The 19096-nt window shown below is 39.2% G+C and overlaps 1 protein-coding gene across 1 annotated transcript in view; it reads left to right on the top strand.

Moving 5' to 3' along the window:
• The first annotated feature begins 485 nt into the window (after nt 1–485).
• Nucleotides 486–19096, top strand: part of LOC126469596 (RNA polymerase I-specific transcription initiation factor RRN3) — a 51348-nt gene continuing 32737 nt past the window's right edge. The window contains exons 1-5 of the mRNA XM_050096721.1: nt 486–640; nt 759–961; nt 1037–1126; nt 2450–2579; nt 2659–2761. Coding sequence (XP_049952678.1) covers nt 761–961; nt 1037–1126; nt 2450–2579; nt 2659–2761 — 524 coding nt within the window. The 5' untranslated portion in view covers nt 486–640; nt 759–760. The remainder of the gene's footprint in view (nt 641–758; nt 962–1036; nt 1127–2449; nt 2580–2658; nt 2762–19096) is intronic.

Below are 19096 nucleotides of genomic sequence, written 5' to 3'. Positions count from 1 at the left end.
TTTTGAATATTTTGCTTGGAACAAACGCTTCCTTTTTGGCATTTAGAGTTGTCTTTAATAACAAATTAACCGCGATACGAACCAGAGAAACACGTAACTGTAAAGCTTAAAGTAAACTGAAATAAAGGACAATAATGGAAACTCACAAGCGTTGCCGCGTAATACTATCTACTCCTTTATGGACGCTGTTAACTGCGATAATACAGACTTTTGTTATTTAGCTTAACAGCTGAAGTTGAAGTACAGATCCACGCAAGAATTTGAAGTAAAAATAGATTGTATTTAGAATATTCCTCTAAAATACGAAGTCAGGGATAAACTGCAGTCCCAGCGGTATTTTCCGGGATACCGATTTCTTTTATCTGACATTAGGACTGTCCCGGAAAAGCGGGAATCTGGCAACCCTATTTCCAAAGATATTAGCATAGTTGCGCTGTAGATCCGCAAGGTACACCGCGGAGAAACCTCCTTGGATTTCACCAGCGGCTCGCTCACGCTGAACATCTTTGTGTTGTGTGGAAAACGTGGGTTTGAGTTTGAGACATATTGTGCAAGTAGTTTGTAATCATGTCGTATAAATTGATCAACAAGGTCTTGTCGCGAAAGAAAGTTGTAGCAGAGAGAGAGTGTTAAGTTTAAGGTGTGTGAAACTGTCAATTTACGCCATGTATAGCAAGTACTTGTGGATTTCTATGCAGATACAGAATTGTTCGTTAACATTCGGTACTGTTTAACATACTAAACGTGTTGTATTTTAGGCATGGCAGTGTCGGTAATTTCAAGCGGTTCCTGTACACCGTCCATTCTCAAAGTAGCTGGTAATAGAAGCCGTGCTGTGCAGCAGCGCGTTCGCTTTCAGTTGCCCAATGACCTGAGGGCTATTTTGTTGGATTTCATCAACGAAAAGAGTTTGAAACCATATGAAGAATTAGTTTGCATTCTTAAAGATTCAGAAATTCAGGTTTGTCTTGGCTATGTTGTCAACATATTTGACCAGTTTTCAAAGTATGCGTACTGCAATACATTTGTTTTGCAGGATGAAGATCTGTGTGAATTGCTTCGTAAATCAAGAGACTGCATATCTTTATTGAAACAGGATCTTCGTCATTTTGTTGAAGCTATACTTGTAAGTATTGTGTGTCCTCAACGTTACACACACACACACACACACACACACACACAGCCCTTGGCATGTCGAATAGCATGGTTGATCTTCAACTTTTGAGCAAGTGGCTGTGTATGCAATTTGGAGGAGGACTGTTCTAGTATGACAGGTAGTTTACATATAGGTCCAGAGTACAGAATGTCCACAGTAATTAATGTGCATGCAATTTGAAGAAAGACTAGGGCCTAGTCTTGTATGACAGGTAGTTTACATGTAGATCTAAAGTGCAGAATGTCAACAGTACTTAATGTTATAGTCGATGGATTGCTCTGCGCTTTTCTCAAGATGCAGAGCTGCTAAATAGCCTATACGTAAGTCGGGAGGTGTGTTATCTTTAATCAGCCTATATACTGCTGATTAGTGCATACTCTGGATCACAAGCATTTAATTGCGACCTTTGAAAAACAGTTAATTTTACTTTGGTGAAATGGTGCAAAAAATGATGTCCAGTAAGTCATTTTAGGGTACTCTATATCTTGCATATTTTACTTGCATAGTTTAACCAGCACTCTCACTATTATTTTTATTTGTCAGCTGACAGATCATTGGCCTATTTGTGTGAATATTAACTGATCTTTAAATCCACAACGTTAACTACTCATACATATGTAGTATGAAAAAAGATTCGCTTCTAGTGGAAATCGTGCAAACTGTTTTATGAAGAATGGCAAAAACTTTTTTTATATCAAATTTCTGTGGAAACTGCGACTTCTTTCCATCTCCCATTTTATAGAACTGGTCTATAATATTACACCTGGAGAAAAGATTGCACCTCACTGTAGTCAGACTGCATTACAGTTTCTTAATTAGTGTTTTCTTTTTAATGTATTGTTTCTTTTAGCTAAATGATGATCCTACTGTAAATTGAAGGATCGCAAGTGGATGTGTATGTAAACTTTATGTTGTTGTTGAGTTGTTTACAACCATGCGAGTCCATACTTGGCTTTAGATGTTTTATACTGTCATGGATTTGTCACTGTTGTCCCTGATACATAGCAGATATAAACAGTGATGTGAACTGACAAGTCACATAAGCATCAGCATTATATTTAAGGTAGCTCTATGTATTTTATAATGCACCCATGTTGTGGGTAGGGGTCTTTCTATTATGCTTGCCAGAAAAGCTATTAATATGTTTGTGAAACTAATAGAAATGGGTTGTAACTCTGGAAAATCTATATTGCCAATTGCTATACACATTTTGCTGTATTTCTAAGCTGCTTGTTTGTTCCATAGCATTTTTAAAGGTGAATTCTAAATATGGTACAAATGTCTCATCCACAGAACTTGAAATGGGTGCACAGAACAGACAAAGCTGTCAGAGAATTCCAGGGCTTTGTCTTGGATCTGCTATCCGCACATACATATTACACAAAGTATACGCTAGATAAACTTGTTACTTCTTTCAAACCAGGTGAGTCTTTGTTGTAGTCCTACTGTGTACGACGTGTATAGGAGCTAAAGTGTGTGCTAAATTACATTTCTTTTTTCAGATGATGACAATGAGTGGGTTAACAGTATACCACCTGAGAAAGACAAAAGGAGCTTCATGAAAATCCATGATCTGATATCAGTCATTCTGCAGGTTATCCCTATGTAAGTTCCAAAATGTTTTGTGTTGTATAAATTATTGATGTGCAAGTCTTGTTCTGTTATTGTTTCCTACAGTTGTTTCTGTGTTCGTTTATCTACTGGTCATTCCTAAATCTAAAAATTAACTGAACTAAAAAGCCCCCTTAAGTACTTTTTTGTAAAAGAGTTCTTGACATGTTCCACATATATTTGTCAATGATGAGAAATGAAGAGGACAAGTGTGTGGAATCTAGTGCTCCATCTTTTGAACTTGGACTAACTATGCTAGACACCCTTAAGAAGCTCCTGAACATAATCTGCAAGTTCATGAACATACAGGTGGCATGAAAAATTGTAAGGTGTTAATAAAAGGTCTTGGCCTCTTATCATTACTATCAGCTTATAAAGCTAAAGAAAGGCTTGGTAAAGCTTAAAAAACTGCAGGCGTACAGAAGGATATTCCCAGAATGTCAAATACATGGTTTTTCTAGCATTAGCAAATCAAACAGGGGATAAAGTGTGTGTGGAAAACAACTTTGATGCTCAGTTCTCTAAATTCTGCTCTCTCTTTAGATGAATTTTTGAGATGATGTTACAAACATAATCATTGCAACATGTAAAAAAAATAGATGGATCAGCGTACTGCAGTACACTTCTAAGTGGCAGACATGTAACACATTTTTTCAAGTGTAACAAAGTCACTAAAACAGCCGGAGCATACTACCTTTCTTTCAATTCCATGATGACACTTTTGGTCATAGAGCGATTTGAGAACTGCTGTTTTGTTTGAAGATCATTGTCAAAAAATCTGTGATTGCTGGAAATCAGTTCCTCGATTGCCTAGACACGGTCTCTGGTCAGTGGCGTTCCTTTGCAATCAGCATCACCCACATCTGTGCAGAGTTGGTCAAATTGTTGACACCTTTTCACTGTGGCCATATAGCACCAGAGTTTAACGGTAACTGTGCAGTTTGGATGTTTTGTCTGCGAGAACCATACTGTCCCACATACTTCAGCTTTGGGGACAACTGAAGTTCACTGGCTCATCTGATTTGACCCCAGGGTCATACTTGTGTTGCGTTGATTGACTTTGTGGTGGCACAACGTGTGTAATAGCTCATGTTGGAATATGCTGTGTTGCTCTCTGGTGTTGGATATTTGTTTCTATATTGTTTTTGGGTGCTGTTAGTATAATTCTTGAGCAATGTTTGAAAGAATGGAATTTGAAGAATTTCTGGTGATTTATTAGTGAGCTATTGGGCCATTCCACACCAGGTGGTCTAAATTCGGAAAAAGTTCTCACGTGCCCAACACGGACTTGCTGAAGTTCTGTGTGAACATTTGCATGTATTGCCAGTGAACATTACTAAAAATTTACTTTCCCCGTTTTACCCTTTAGTTCAGCTATCAAAGATGCAACCCATAGTTTTAGGCAACTTTGAGACTGAATATCCGTGGCAGTATGTTCTTAAAGAAAACAGAGCTAGCCTGTGTTCGGTGCCAGACGCAGCAGATGACACATCAAGAACTTTCTCAATGTGGAGGGGAAGAGGCGGTGAGAAAGAATCCCAGCCATAGATGAAATGCTTCAAATTTTTCTTCATATTAAAAAAAAAAAAATTCTCCTGGAGAATGTTCTTTTGCTCTGAGAATCTTCTCTGGAGAATGTTCTCTTTTTCATTCATACAACGGCTTGTTGTTTTTCAGGGCCTTATGTGCTTGCATTGCCAAACCAAATTAGTTATTTAGGTAGTTTAGAATATAGTCTTTCTAAGGAAAATGGTTAAAAGAGATTGTAGAAGAGTGATGCTTTTTTGTGAGCTCAAAAAAGCCTCTCTCTCTCTCTCTCTCTCTCTCTCTCTCTCTCTCTCTCCCCCCCCCCCCCCTTGCAAAAATTGTCAACCTTGTCCTTAATTTGTAAACTATTGGGGAGCAGTAGGAGATGCAATTTTATATTCTAAGACCTTGTTTTGATAAGTTATTGTATGCAAGGTTTCAGGTTTATCCAGCAATTATGTCCAGATATACGAATTCCAAGTTCACACTTTTTTACCCCCAAGTCTGTCTGTCTTTTTTTTCTTTTCTCCCCCCCCCCCCCTCTTTGAGGTTGATTATCCATATAAAAATTTCTCAAGAAATATTATTATTTTGCTTAAGAGGGTGCAAGAAGTTGTAAAAGATCTCCTAGTTTTGCATCTGTTAAGAAAATATTGACAGAGATATTATGTCTCAAAAAGTAGGGCGCACTTGTGATGACTGCACTAAACCTTCATATAAATGTGTATATCCAGTGCTTAAAAGAGAGAGTTTGAGGGTACTCCGACATTGGATATAATGCAGCGAAATTTACTTATAACTGAAGCATGGGATACCACCCGTCTGCTTTTAGCCGTGACATCATCATCATGGTAGCAGGAGCGTAGAGACATCCATCGGTAGCTCGGTGTTTGAGCTTGCACATATCTGTGTAGCATTACCATCGCCCACTATTAGCAGGTGAGGGCGCTACATGCTTTTCAAACTGGTTGCCAGTGATTCAGTTGTCGAGAACGGTTGCCACAGCTTCAAAATGCTTGAAACAGTCAATGACATCGCTTTTCCCACCAAAAACTGCACTGGTATCGTTCGTATTGCAATTACCAATACGAAAAAATGAAATAAAAAATTTATGTTTATAAAATAAATTCTTGGCACTTCTCCAAGTTCTCAACATCGTAAAAAAATTACTTTGTCGATGAAAAAGTTTAGGGGTACACATCCCCCAGAAAAACAGCATTGTGTATATCTCTGCAAGTACCCTATTAGCAAAATGAAACTTTTACCGATGTTTATTGGGAACATGTGTTAATGTTCCCACAAAGATTTATTAAAATGTATGATGGTTTTTATTTTGTAGTTCCCTAAGGTAATAACATAAAAATGACAGGGGAAGAGCAATAAAAAATGTAGTTAAGTCATTAATATCTTGCTTATGTTTGTATTTCCTTGCCAATTGCTTTTCTTTGTTGAGAGTTGTCTTTCTTTATGCCACTGTTTACATTCTGTAGAAGATTTCCTTCATTCTAATTCAGATAAGGAAAAATTATTTTCTTTCACATTTTTCAGTGACAAACCTAATCAGCAGTCTAATGTTGTTGTAATTTTCGTCAAGTGAGCCTCGAATAATAAGTCTCAACGAATTTACGTACATAAAAGGTCTGTTTAACAAGCTGTACTCTGAAACTTCCTGGCAGATTAAAACTGTGTGCCCGACCGAGACTCGAACTCGGGACCTTTGCCTTTCGCGGGCAAGTGCTCTACCAACTGAGCTACCGAAGCACGACTCACGCCCAGTACTCACAGCTTTACTTCTGCCAGTACCTCGTCTCCCACCTTCCAAACTTTACAGAAGCTCTCCTGCGAACCTTGCAGAACTAGCACTCCTGAAAGAAAGGATATTGCGGAGACATGGCTTAGCCACAGCCTGGGGGATGTTTCCAGAATGAGTTTTCACTCTGCAGCGGAGTGTGCGCTGATATGAAACTTCCTGGCAGATTAAAACTGTGTGCCCGACCGAGACTCGAACTCGGGACCTTTGCCTTTCGCGGGCAAGTGCTCTACCAACTGAGCTACCGAAGCACGACTCACGCCCAGTACTCACAGCTTTACTTCTGCCAGTACCTCGTCTCCCACCTTCCAAACTTTACAGAAGCTCTCCTGCGAACCTTGCAGAACTAGCACTCCTGAAAGAAAGGATATTGCGGAGACATGGCTTAGCCACAGCCTGGGGGATGTTTCCAGAATGAGTTTTCACTCTGCAGCGGAGTGTGCGCTGATATGAAACTTCCTGGCAGATTAAAACTGTGTGCCCGACCGAGACTCGAACTCGGGACCTTTGCCTTTCGCGGGCAAGTGCTCTACCAACTGAGCTACCGAAGCACGACTCACGCCCAGTACTCACAGTTTCATATCAGCGCACACTCCGCTGCAGAGTGAAAACTCATTCTGGAAACATCCCCCAGGCTGTGGCTAAGCCATGTCTCCGCAATATCCTTTCTTTCAGGAGTGCTAGTTCTGCAAGGTTCGCAGGAGAGCTTCTGTAAAGTTTGGAAGGTGGGAGACGAGGTACTGGCAGAAGTAAAGCTGTGAGTACTGGGCGTGAGTCGTGCTTCGGTAGCTCAGTTGGTAGAGCACTTGCCCGCGAAAGGCAAAGGTCCCGAGTTCGAGTCTCGGTCGGGCACACAGTTTTAATCTGCCAGGAAGTTTCATATCAGCGCACACTCCGCTGCAGAGTGAAAACTCATTCTGGAAACATCCCCCAGGCTGTGGCTAAGCCATGTCTCCGCAATATCCTTTCTTTCAGGAGTGCTAGTTCTGCAAGGTTCGCAGGAGAGCTTCTGTAAAGTTTGGAAGGTGGGAGACGAGGTACTGGCAGAAGTAAAGCTGTGAGTACTGGGCGTGAGTCGTGCTTCGGTAGCTCAGTTGGTAGAGCACTTGCCCGCGAAAGGCAAAGGTCCCGAGTTCGAGTCTCGGTCGGGCACACAGTTTTAATCTGCCAGGAAGTTTCATATCAGCGCACACTCCGCTGCAGAGTGAAAACTCATTCTGGAAGCTGTACTCTCTATGAGTATGACAAGAAATTTTTTTGTAGAACATATCTGAGTGGTTCATGGTGTGGGTTCCTGTAGTCATGTCCTAGTTCATGAACCATGGGCAACGTATGAGTGGCCAAGTAAGTGGTCCCGACAGTCGGGATACCAGTTACTTTGGAATAAGGTTGGGCATCTCGGACATATTCTGAGTCGTGGTCACCTTTGTGCTCATACGGCAAAGACTGTCAAATCCACCGGTTAGTCCCTCAGCCGTTAGGGGTAAAACCCAATGGGACTCGGGGCAAGTAAGGCTAGCAACCTGCTTCCCTGGTACTTTAAATATGATGCTGGCAACAATCAGAGCAAAATGCCTCGGACCTTTGGAGGTGACGGAGTCCCACCTCTAACTGACAAACCAGGTACTCCTAAGATACGACTTGGCAAACAAATGGTAATGAGATGGGGAGCTATTAATATCAATGGGGGCTACCCTTGGAAGAAGGTAGAGCTGGCAGAGGCTGCAAGTAAGATGGGGGTGGGCGTTTTAGCTGTTAGTGACATTTGGGTAAGGGGTGAGAAAGAAGAAGTGGGAGAATACAAGGTCTACTTGTCAGGAGTCAAAGCAGGAATAGCACAATGGGGTGTAGGGCTTTACATCAGGAAAGAATTGGAACCCAGCGTAGTTGCAATAAGGTATGTAAACGAACGACTGATGTGGATAGATTTGACAGTGTCTAGCAAGAAAATTAGGATTGTGTCAGTATATTCGCATTGTGAAGGGACTGATCAAGATAAGATGGATAGTTTTTATGAGGCACTCAGTGATGTAGTTCTTAGAGTAAAGGACAAGGACAGTGTTCTGCTCATGGGTGATTTTAACGCCAGGATTGGAAATCGAACAGAAGGGTATGAAAAGGTTATGGGTAAATGTGGAGAGGATATGGAGGACAACAGGAACGGGCAGCAACTCTTGGATTTCTGTGCCAGTATGGGCTTAGTAATCACAAACTCCTTTTTTAAACATAAGAACATTCACTGATATACTTGGGAAAGCAGGGGAACCAGATCTGTCATTGACTATATAATAACAGATCAGGAATTCAGGAAGGCTGTGAGGGACACACGTGTATTCAGGGGATTCTTTGATGACACTGATCATTATTTAATCTGCAGTGAAATTGGGATTGCGAGGCCGAAAGTGCAGGAGGTCAGGTCCATATGTAGGAGGATAAGAGTGGAGAAACTTCAGGATAAGGAAATCAGGCACAAGTACATAACAGCGATCTCGGAAAGGTACCAGTTAGTTGAATGTAGTCAATTACAGTCATTGGAAAAGGAATGGATAAGGTACAGGGACACAGTACTAGAAGTGGCTAAAGAATGTCTTGGAACAGTAGTGTGTAAAAGTAGGAGGAAGCGAACAGCTTGGTGGAATGACACAGTCAAGGCAGCCTGTAAAAGGAAAAAGAAGGCGTATAAAAAATGGCTACATACTAGAACTCAGGTAAACAGAAAAAGTTATGTTGAAGAAAGAAACAAAGCCAAACAGATAATTGCAGCATCCAAGAAGAAATCTTGGGAAGACTTTGGAAACAGGTTGGAGACATTGGGTCAAGCTGCTGGAAAACCATTCTGGAGTGTAATTAGCAGTCTTTGAAAGGGAGGTAAGAAGGAAACGACAAGTATTTTGGACAGGTCAGGAAAACTGCTGGTGAATCCTGTGGATGCCTTGGGCAGATGGAGGGAATATTTTGAAGAGTTGCTCAATGTAGGTGAAAATACGATCAGTAATGTTTCAGATTTCGAGGTAGAGTGGGATAGGAATGATGATGGAAATAGGATCACGTTTGAGGAAGTGGAGAAAATGGTCAATAGATTGCAATGCAATAAAGCAGCTGGGGTGGATGAAATTAAGTCGGAACTCATCAAGTACAGTGGAATGTCAGGTCTTAAATGGCTACACAGGATAATTGAAATGGCCTGGGAGTCGGGACAGGTTCCATCAGACTGGACAAAAGCAGTAATCACACCAATCTTTAAACATGGAAACAGAAAAGATTGTAACAACTACAGAGGTATCTCTTTAATCAGCGTTGTGGGTAAAATCTTCTCAGGTATTGTTGAAAGGAAAGTGAGAGTATTAGTTGAGGAGCAATTGGATGAAAATCAGTGTGGATTTAGGCCTCTTAGAGGTTGTCAGGACCAGATCTTTAGCTTATGACAAATAATGGAGAAGTGTTATGAGTGGAACAGGGAATAGTATCTATGCTTTATAGATCTAGAAAAGGCATATGACCGGGTTCCTAGGAGGAAGTTATTGTCTGTTCTACGAGATTATGGAATAGGAGGCAAACTTTTTCAAGCAATTAAAGGTCTTAACATGGATAGTCAGGCAGCAGTTAGAGTTGACGGTAAATTGAGTTCATGGTTCAGAGTAGTTTCAGGGGTAAGACAAGGCTGCAACCTGTCTCCAGTGTTGTTCATATTATTTATGGATCATATGTTGAAAACAATAGACTGGCTGGGTGAGATTAAGATATGTGAACACAAAATAAGCAGTCTTGCATATGCAAGTGATGGCAGATTCGATTGAAAGTTTGCAGAGTAATATTTCAGAGCTAGATCAGAAATGTAAGGACTATGGTATGAAGATTAGCATCTCCAAAACGAAAGTAATGTCAGTGGGAAAGAAATATAAACGGATCGAGTGCCAAATAGGAGGAACAAAGTTAGAACAGGTGGACGGTTTCAAGTACTTAGGATGCATATTCTCACAGGATGGCAACATAGTGAAAGAACTGGAAGCGAGGTGTAGCAAGGCTAATGCAGTGAGCGCTCAGCTACGATCTACTCTCTTCTGCAAGAAGGAAGTCAGTACCAAGACTAAGTTATCTGTGCACCGTTCAATCTTTCGACCAACTTTGTTGTATGGGAGCGAAAGCTGGGTGGATTCAGGTTACCTTATCAATAATGTTGAGGTTACGGATATGAAAGTAGCTAGGATGATTGCAGGTACTAGTAGATGGGAACAATGGCAGGAGGGTGTCCACAATGAGGAAATCAAAGAAAAACTGGGAATGAACTCTATAGATGTAGCAGTCAGGGTGAACAGGCTTAGATGGTGGGGTCATGTTACACACATGGGAGAAGCAAGGTTACCCAAGAGACTCATGGGTTCAGCAGTAGAGGGTAGGAGGAGTCGGGGCAGACCAAGGAGAAGGTACCTGGATTCGGTTAAGAATGATTTTGAAGTAATAGGTTTAACATCAGAAGAGGCACCAATGTTAGCACTGAATAGGGGATCATGGAGGAATTTTATAAGGGGGGCTATGCTCCAGACTGAACGCTGAAAGGCATAATCAGTCTTGATGATGATGATGATGATGATGATGATGATGAACATATCTGAACGCATGGAGAAACTCTTATCAGCATAAGATGTGGTGACTGGTGCAAATGACAGAAAAACTGAATAGGCAAAGAAAACTACAGAAGAGAGCTAATAATTGGAAGTAATAGTCAAACTAATGGGGAAGAACTCATTAAAGAGCACGATAAGTTGTAATCTCTGTTGTTGCCTAAAAAATTCATAAACTACTTCCTTGAAGGGTTCCCAAGCTTCTTTTTCTTTCTCCTCCAAAAATTGATCAAATACAGGATCCTTTAAAAGTTCTCCAATTTGTGGCCCGGTAAAAATACCTTCCTTAATTTTTGCATCAGTTGATTTTGGAAATTTCTCTCTTATGTACGTAAAGGCCTGTTCTCCTAGGTTCATACATTTGAAGGAGGTCTTTTGAGTCCATGATAGGCTCAGCAATGACATTTTTCTTGCTAGGATTGAGGTTTCTTACAGGCCAGTCTACTTTAATATTTCCAATCCCTACTATCCCACATACATAAGAGACAGCAATGTATTTGTACTCCAGTAGCATTCCTAAGAGTGTGGCAGTGACTTTTAGATTACCACAGATTTTCCATTTATGTTCATGATATTTGATAGAGAACAAGAGGGCTGTCATATTTGCATATGTCTCCTTCATGTGAACTGCATGACCAACAGGAATAGAAGGAAGAGGGTTGCTATTGTGAAGTAATACAAATTTCAAACTAAGCTTGGAGGAGTCTGTGAATAACCTCCATTTAGTTGGATCAAGATTTCATCAAACCATCCTGTTGCAGCAAACAAGATTGTTTTTCTTCTCCAAAAACGGAAGCAGTTCCATGTGGCATTTTCTGTACTGTGAGACTGTGACATCACTTTAGAGAGGATTCCATTGCTGTAGTCTCCCTTCTCCTGTGACACGTCAAGGCCTCTAATGAGATCACCCAATTCTATTTGACCCAGTGTGTGTGGTTTATCATCTTTTTCCTCAAAATCAGGGTCACAGGATATGGAAGGCTTGCTTGGTTCTTCTTTTTCTTCTTCTTCCACACTGTCTACATTTTCTACTTCAAACACACAATTTTTGGGTGGAATAGGAACTGGTAAACTGTCTGAATGGGGAATGGATCGATGAAGATTGAAGATTCAGTTACTGTACTGTTCTTTTCTTCATAGACAATCGTGCCTCTATAGGTGGAGTCAAGCATAAATAGCAGTTATCTGTATGGTTTGTAGGCTCCTTCCAAGCCATAGGCACAGCAAAAACCATAGATCTTTTCTTATTTTTTCAGCAGTTCTCGCAGTGTAACTGAACATGTGTTGCAACATATATGGGAGCCCAAGACTTATGCTGATCCCCTACTTTCATACCAAAATAATGCTCATGGGCAGTCTTCGCAAGTGTTGTCAGATTGCATTTCTGTGAGGAAAATGTTATTTCACCACAAGTGGAACAAAAACTATTCACCTTATTTACAAATTTTCATGACATTTTTATGAATTTTGCACTGCAAAAGCACTCTCAAATCAGAAATTTTGCTTTAATTATAGCAGAAACTGTATGAAACTCAGTCACAGAAAATAGCTTAAGATCATTTGTTTTGTTATTGGACAGGGTGCCAACTCTGAAATCAAGATTTCCCCCAAACTGAAAATGAGGACTGTAAAAATGAAATGTCACTTCATCTCCAAAGCAAGAGTTAATCTGTCATTTTTATGGTGATTTTTTAATTCAACATATGAAAATACACAAGAATTAACTATTTTTGAGCCTTAACCATTTTCATTGTTGACCAATATAATGGAAAAAGAGCCAGTTTTGGATTTACATTTCCGAAGGAAAAAGAACAGAAAAACTCAGAACAGCTTTTTTTTTTTGGTCAGGTACAATAAATCACCTAAGGACATGAAATAACAAGTAGGCCATATGGTATTGGACACCCATGCCTCATCACAAAATATAAAAGGCAGAGGATCTCCCCCCTGTGTAATCCAGGATAGGCAGCGATTTGTGGCAGATTAGATGATAGAGTTCAGTGCTGGTGCAGAACAATCAAAGGCCATTGTTGAACATGGAACTCCACACGCATTACTCCTACTTGTCCCTGTGTTAACCCAACAATATTGTCAGTTTTGATTGCAGTGAGAACAGCATCACAGAGTTTTCACTGTGAATCAGTAGAAACGTGTCGCCTATCAAAGGAATCACATTCCTTGTTACACCAGGTTGTTGGTTGGGTCCTTACACACAGTCATCCAGGTGAATGGCTGCATGAAACATATGCTATGCCACAGAAGCAAGGTGGTGAGGAGAGAATTATGTTATGGCTTACATTGAGTTGGGCTTCCGTGGGAACTCTGGTGGTAATCAAAGGCATCATGACAGCAGTGAACTAGTGAATATAATTGTGGACCGTCTGCATCGTTTTATGCTTGAAGCCTCCCCCTATGACGGACTGTTGTGTTGCATGATCAGAATCATGCTACAGTGATTTGAGGGGCATTATAGAGAACTCACATTGATGTCTTGACCAGCAAACATGTGTGATCCGTACCCGATGGAACACACATGGAGCACCATCTGAGTGCCCTTAAACTACTGCTTGCAATTTGCAGAAATTGCTTGACTTGTGCGTAGTCATCTGGTGCCACATACTTCTCGACTCCTGACAAAGATTTGTAGAATCCATGCCAAGCTGAACCTCTGCTGTACTGTGTTTGAAAAGTAGAACAACACGCTATGAAACAGGTGGTCAAACTGTTTTGGTTCATTGGTGTATTTTTAAAGTTCTTAAAGATAGATGAAATACGTATCGGATGCTTTGGCTGTTGAATGGGCAGAGAACCATGCTTCAGCATACACACTAACAAGGAAAATACAAATGTCACAAACTCTTGTGCTGATAATTCATCACAACCCACCTCGTCTGATGGATAACACCGGATTACAGAAAGATTCCCTTATTTGAGACAAGTAACTGTGATTCAACAGTTCTCTAACTTGACATCAACAGTTTGCGTGAGAAAAAATAAGAACAATCTGAATGACAGCAAGGTAACAACAGAAGTGAGAGTAATATTAACAGTAGTGAATGAGTAGCGTGTTTATCCTTTCCTTCATTTTTTAAATGTAATTATATATTATATTATAAATTCATAAATGATTTACCAAGTTGAATTTAATATTTGCTCGCTCTTGCCTGTTCCCAGCTGCCCTTGCTTATTCAGATGATCTATCACAAGTAACTCATAACTCATTCCATGCATGAATCCTTGCTGTTCTTTCAACTGTTAGTTGATCAAAAACTGTATCTTCTTCAATAGTAATGAAACGTATTGCATTAACATGTGATGTATTAAGAATTACAAATATTTAAATGAAATCTGTTTATTTCCACTTATCATTTTCTTACGAACTTCCAGAATGTTTGTTTGATAAGCAGTTTATCACCCTCTTTGATGGAATAAATGCTTTTTCCCCAATAAATCCTCACTACCGCATAGACACTGTGGCACTTTTGACTTAGTATACACACCTGTAAAATTGTAGAAGAAAACCTGAATGTTTGCTCGACAGGTGGCAGTTTGCTTCCAGTTCTTTCATGGTGCTAGTATCCAAATAAATGACTTTTTTCCCCAATAAACAAACTGATGACAAAGACATTGGTTTTACTGCTGCTTCTACCACTACCTTCCTTAAAAGTGAAGGACTATTGGAGTTGCCAAGGTTGAGTTGTAAAAAGAAATGGTGTGGCTTGCTCTGCCCTCTCCCTACCTATCTTGGGCTTACTGACCTTTCGTGTCACTCAAGCCAAATGATTTGTGACATGAGAATGCACTCAGTTGAGGCAACTGAGGTACACTAACAGCCTTCATTGGGAAATGACCGAGTTTATTGTGCAGAAGTAATATTTCATAAAGTGGATGGATATATATTTTTGTGTTGACCAATTTTGAAGGTTCCTGTCCTATTGAGCTCAAACTTCACACAGCTCATTTTTACATGGAATAGAAACCAAACTGGAGTGTAGCCAAGATAAATTATAAAAGAAATTTAAAAAATGCCAAATAACAGCCACACTAATGGGGCGTATTGAACATTTCCGAAAAAAACTTTGAGTTTCCCGTTCATCAAAATACAAAATTCATTTTATATTTTTATTAATTTCAGAAATATACATGCGCCAAATTAGATGATTCATTGTGATACAGTATGATGGCAAATCTGGTAGTGTTGTGCAATGATCCATGGATGAATGTACAAATAAAATCAAAGAAAATCTATATTTTTTGGCCCTAAGAAAGAAAAGCATAAATATTTGGGCCCTGAGAAAATAAATTTGTGGGAGAAAATGTGTATTTTAGTCATTAAAAGTGGAGTGCCTCATAAATGTCATTTATTCTTACAAAAATAGGTTTTTCAGTTGGCTCATCATGGAATGAATTAACCCTCTGGTCACTGGCGACTCAAAGGTGTGCATCCAGCTCTTTCCGCACAATTTCGCAGGCCCCGCCATTATTGTGTCTTCCTGCAGTGTTTGGAAATTGGAAGTTGTGATTTTCTCATGAAATACTTTTCTGTTGCTTTGGAATATTGTAGGCTGCTATTTTCCCCATCAGATATTTTTCTGTTGCTCTTGAATATCTGAAGTCATTATTTTTCTTGTCTGGAACATCAGGAGTCGCATTTTACATGTTTCCCAGTCTCGCTCACCTACTTACACATATACCATTTTGCACCAGCAATTTTATAAACTATATTTCTGAGCTTGTGTGTGGAACATTGCTCCAAAATATGCAACACTCAGAAAAATTATCAATAAGTTCTTTCTGACCTTGTAACATTGAACACAATTTTCGTGTTTCCCACATTATTTCTGTGTAAAATTTCAATTAAAAATCAGCTCTAAATTAAATGTTTGGTTTTCTTATTACAGTCCTTTAGTTTTATTCTTACAGCTATACTCCACTTGATGTAGGAAGTGGCCCAGTTTCCAGCTGTTTCGCTCATTGCCCTCTGTTAACCACTGTACTTTGTTCATCATAAGAATGAACATGATGTAAACAAACGCAAATGCAATGATTGGTCAGCAGCCATAGCTCATGTACACTGGTGTTGTTCCACTCTTGGAAGTAGGTCCTGTATATGCTATCTTATTACTATGTCAGTGTAAATGAAACTTTGACATTCTAATGCATTAACAGCCATCAACATTTTTCTTAATCATACTTTAGCTATGTAATTTGTATTTCAAAAATCTTATATGTTCAGTCTCTGTAAGCATTACTTGTGGTCTGATTGTCACGCTGTTCATACATAACATGAAAATGGATGACACTGCTTCCAGCTGTGTAGTGAAACCCTTGCAAAACATGGTTAATGGCTAGAAATAAGGTTTTCTTAATGTTTTTTACAAGTACAGAGCAAAATCAGCTAAGACTTTTTTGTTCGTAACAAATATAAGATAAAATAATTTAATTGTATGCATGGTGGAATCGGTAGCATCATAGATTGATAATTGAGTCTGCTGCTGGCCAGCTGTTCGAAACGCCATGTGGTGTATAATTTTTCATGTTAGGTTTGAATACCTAAATCATTTAAATATGAAGTTCATCAAATCTGTGGTAATTAACTCCTACTTCACCATCACTTTTTCATGGAAAAGGCACGTCTTCTCATTTCTATGTACATATTGGATGCAAAATTCTATAGTTTTCATTGCAAATACACATCTTAATAATTGATATTTTATAAAAGATTGTTGCAGTTAAGAAAAATTACACAATTAAATTTTTTGGAGAAAAATGAAAAATCAAATACTCTGTTTGAATATGCAAATTGTTTTGTAGGACAGATGTGGTCTCACATGAGCCAGAGTGACAAGCATCATAAAAATATGGAAAACAATAATTTTCATGGTGTTGAGTGCACTGTACAAACGCTGCATTTATACAGTTGTCACCTTAACACTGCATTCTGATTCCAATAGAATTGATCTGGGGTCAGGTTAAGGGATTTGTCATAATGGACTTTCTGGTGGCTTGGGATTCTGTTGCTGATCACCTCGTTATCAACCTAGCAGTACTGAAATGTATTCCTCAGAGTCCGATATGGAAGGAGTTCAGAGATTATCCGCCGGCTGATTGTAATACCTTCAGTGGCTTTAATATTTAACTACATGGTGAAATCCCAGCGGTGCACTTTTACGCCTCGCGTAGTTTGTTAGCTAAGATTGAGAGCATGTTATGTTTTCCATCAGATCACTTAAGAAAAGAACTGCTTGAGTTTTACCATTATTTCATTCTGTTTAAAAATTAAATGACATTCAAAGCTATATTGTTCTCTGCTTGTCCCATATTATTGCTGACTCAGTGTACATGTAATGCACAGCATAAAATTATCCTCATTATCGTACTTGACTGTATTTGAGACAGCATGGCTTCCATTCCATATGAAACAAAATCCAATGAAGTTCCAGCAAACATGTAAGAATACTTAGTGTGATGCTTACATGAGGTTTATTCTTATGATAAACAAAGAGTAGCGACCAATAATATTAATTCTATCTCCCAGCAGCTAGCTGCAAGCTACAACTAGATGGGAAGGATCTCTCTCCTGCATGCTGCCATATTTCGCAACAGTGCAGTTTTATTCACAGAGCGACTGAATTATTCTTACAGATGATGATGATATTTTCTTGTAGCAGTATAGCTGTGAATGCGTATATGTAAATGTGTTAGTATGATTGCCATACAAATGCATAAGGTGGTGGCAATAAACACGAAGTGCTTCACAAGCAAGTGACGTGGTTTATAAGTTTTTCAGATGTGAATCTGAAATCAGATCTGTTGGTGACTTTTGGAAGACACAAGAATGAAGTACGGAAGCATATGTTGCCAAGATAACTGTGCAGAGAATAATAAACAAAAGTGTATGAGCTGTAGAAATGTTAGGAAAAGTTGGTTTCATCTCACGAGAAACATAAGACACGTGAATGGCTTTGAGGACGACATTTTGATGTGCTTCGTGTTTGAAATCTACATGGAGCGGTGAATACCCGACTTCACATAAACTTGCTACACATAGACATGTGAAAATTGACTTCAAAGTGAGTGCTGCGCAGTTTTTCAAATAACAGTACATTAAAAGTAATGACAGAAGAAAGTTTTTAATGAAAAGGAGTGACTTAGCTGCAGTACAGCCCAAAAGCTTGAGAAAGATGCAGGAAACAAGAGAAGGTACTTCAGCAGTGCATTACCTTGATGAAACAAGAGTGAATGAGAATCATTTCAGGAATCCCCGCTAGAAAATGAGCGATGGTACTGATGGTATTAAAGTTTCCATAAGAAAGTGTTCTCAGATAATTATTAGACATGCTGGGCGTTCTTCCGGTTTTGTTCCTGAGAGAGAACTTGTATTTAGCTACAATTAGGAAATTAAAGTTGTCAATTTCAAAAAGTGGTTCACTGAACAGTTTGTGCCTTACCTTGCTCTGAAGTTGGCAATTAAAAACATTGGAAGAGAATTTGTGTAGGGAGACAAAGAGAGATGTAAGCCTTAAAACTATTGTTGTATACTTGCAATCGTACAGTTTTGACACAGTCTCAGATAGCAGTAACATTTATATTAAGACGTAGACGTTGGAACAAAGTAACTTCATAATAGTGCTTGGTTTTAAAGGCTCCTAGTTTAAAAACATTCTTTTTTAATATATCAGTTACATAAATAGTATATGAGAGCTTCCTAGCCTTTATTTTTTGGGAATTTGTACCCTAAGAAATATACAGACATTCACTTGTTATGATTGACATAATTTTCAATATCTTCCCCAAAGAAAAGCAGCTAGGTAGTTGTGAAATACAAGCGTTTCTCAGCTCGTACTATGCTCTAATAACTCATGAGAATGCAACCAGATAAATTGCTGAAAATGTAGATAATTCAGTTTGTAATCCCTTGTCATTTTCAAGGCACAAACTGGAAAATATCTTAAAATGGTGAGGCAGATACCTGTCAAGATGTGTGTTTTTCAGTGTTATTGGGCAGTGCTCCCTCGAGTTATTCGAAGAAAGTATCCAGTTGTTTGCTTGTTCCATGGATCACAATGCGGTCTCTTGTTGTGATGTTGAATGAGTTTATTTACACTATAATGCTCATTGACAGCGAAAAATATGACAACATTTACACAACAATCTTTTGCATTAGTCTTGCCACTAGTTATTCTTTTTTACTCACAATGATATACATTTAACTGCTCTCTCTCTCTCTCTCTCTCTCTCTCTCTCTCTCTCTTTCTTAAACACACACACACAAAGCCGAGTCAGCTGTTTTGCCTTCCCACATGATGCAGAAGCTGTAGGGCAGTGGACACAACATTGTCGGCATGTCTTTCATGTACACAATTGATC

Source organism: Schistocerca serialis, chromosome 1, assembly GCF_023864345.2.
Source record: "Schistocerca serialis cubense isolate TAMUIC-IGC-003099 chromosome 1, iqSchSeri2.2, whole genome shotgun sequence".
NCBI classification, from domain to species: domain Eukaryota; kingdom Metazoa; phylum Arthropoda; class Insecta; order Orthoptera; family Acrididae; genus Schistocerca; species Schistocerca serialis.
Note: the sequence above shows the minus strand (reverse complement) of the source record. Positions and strands in the feature narration are given on the sequence as shown.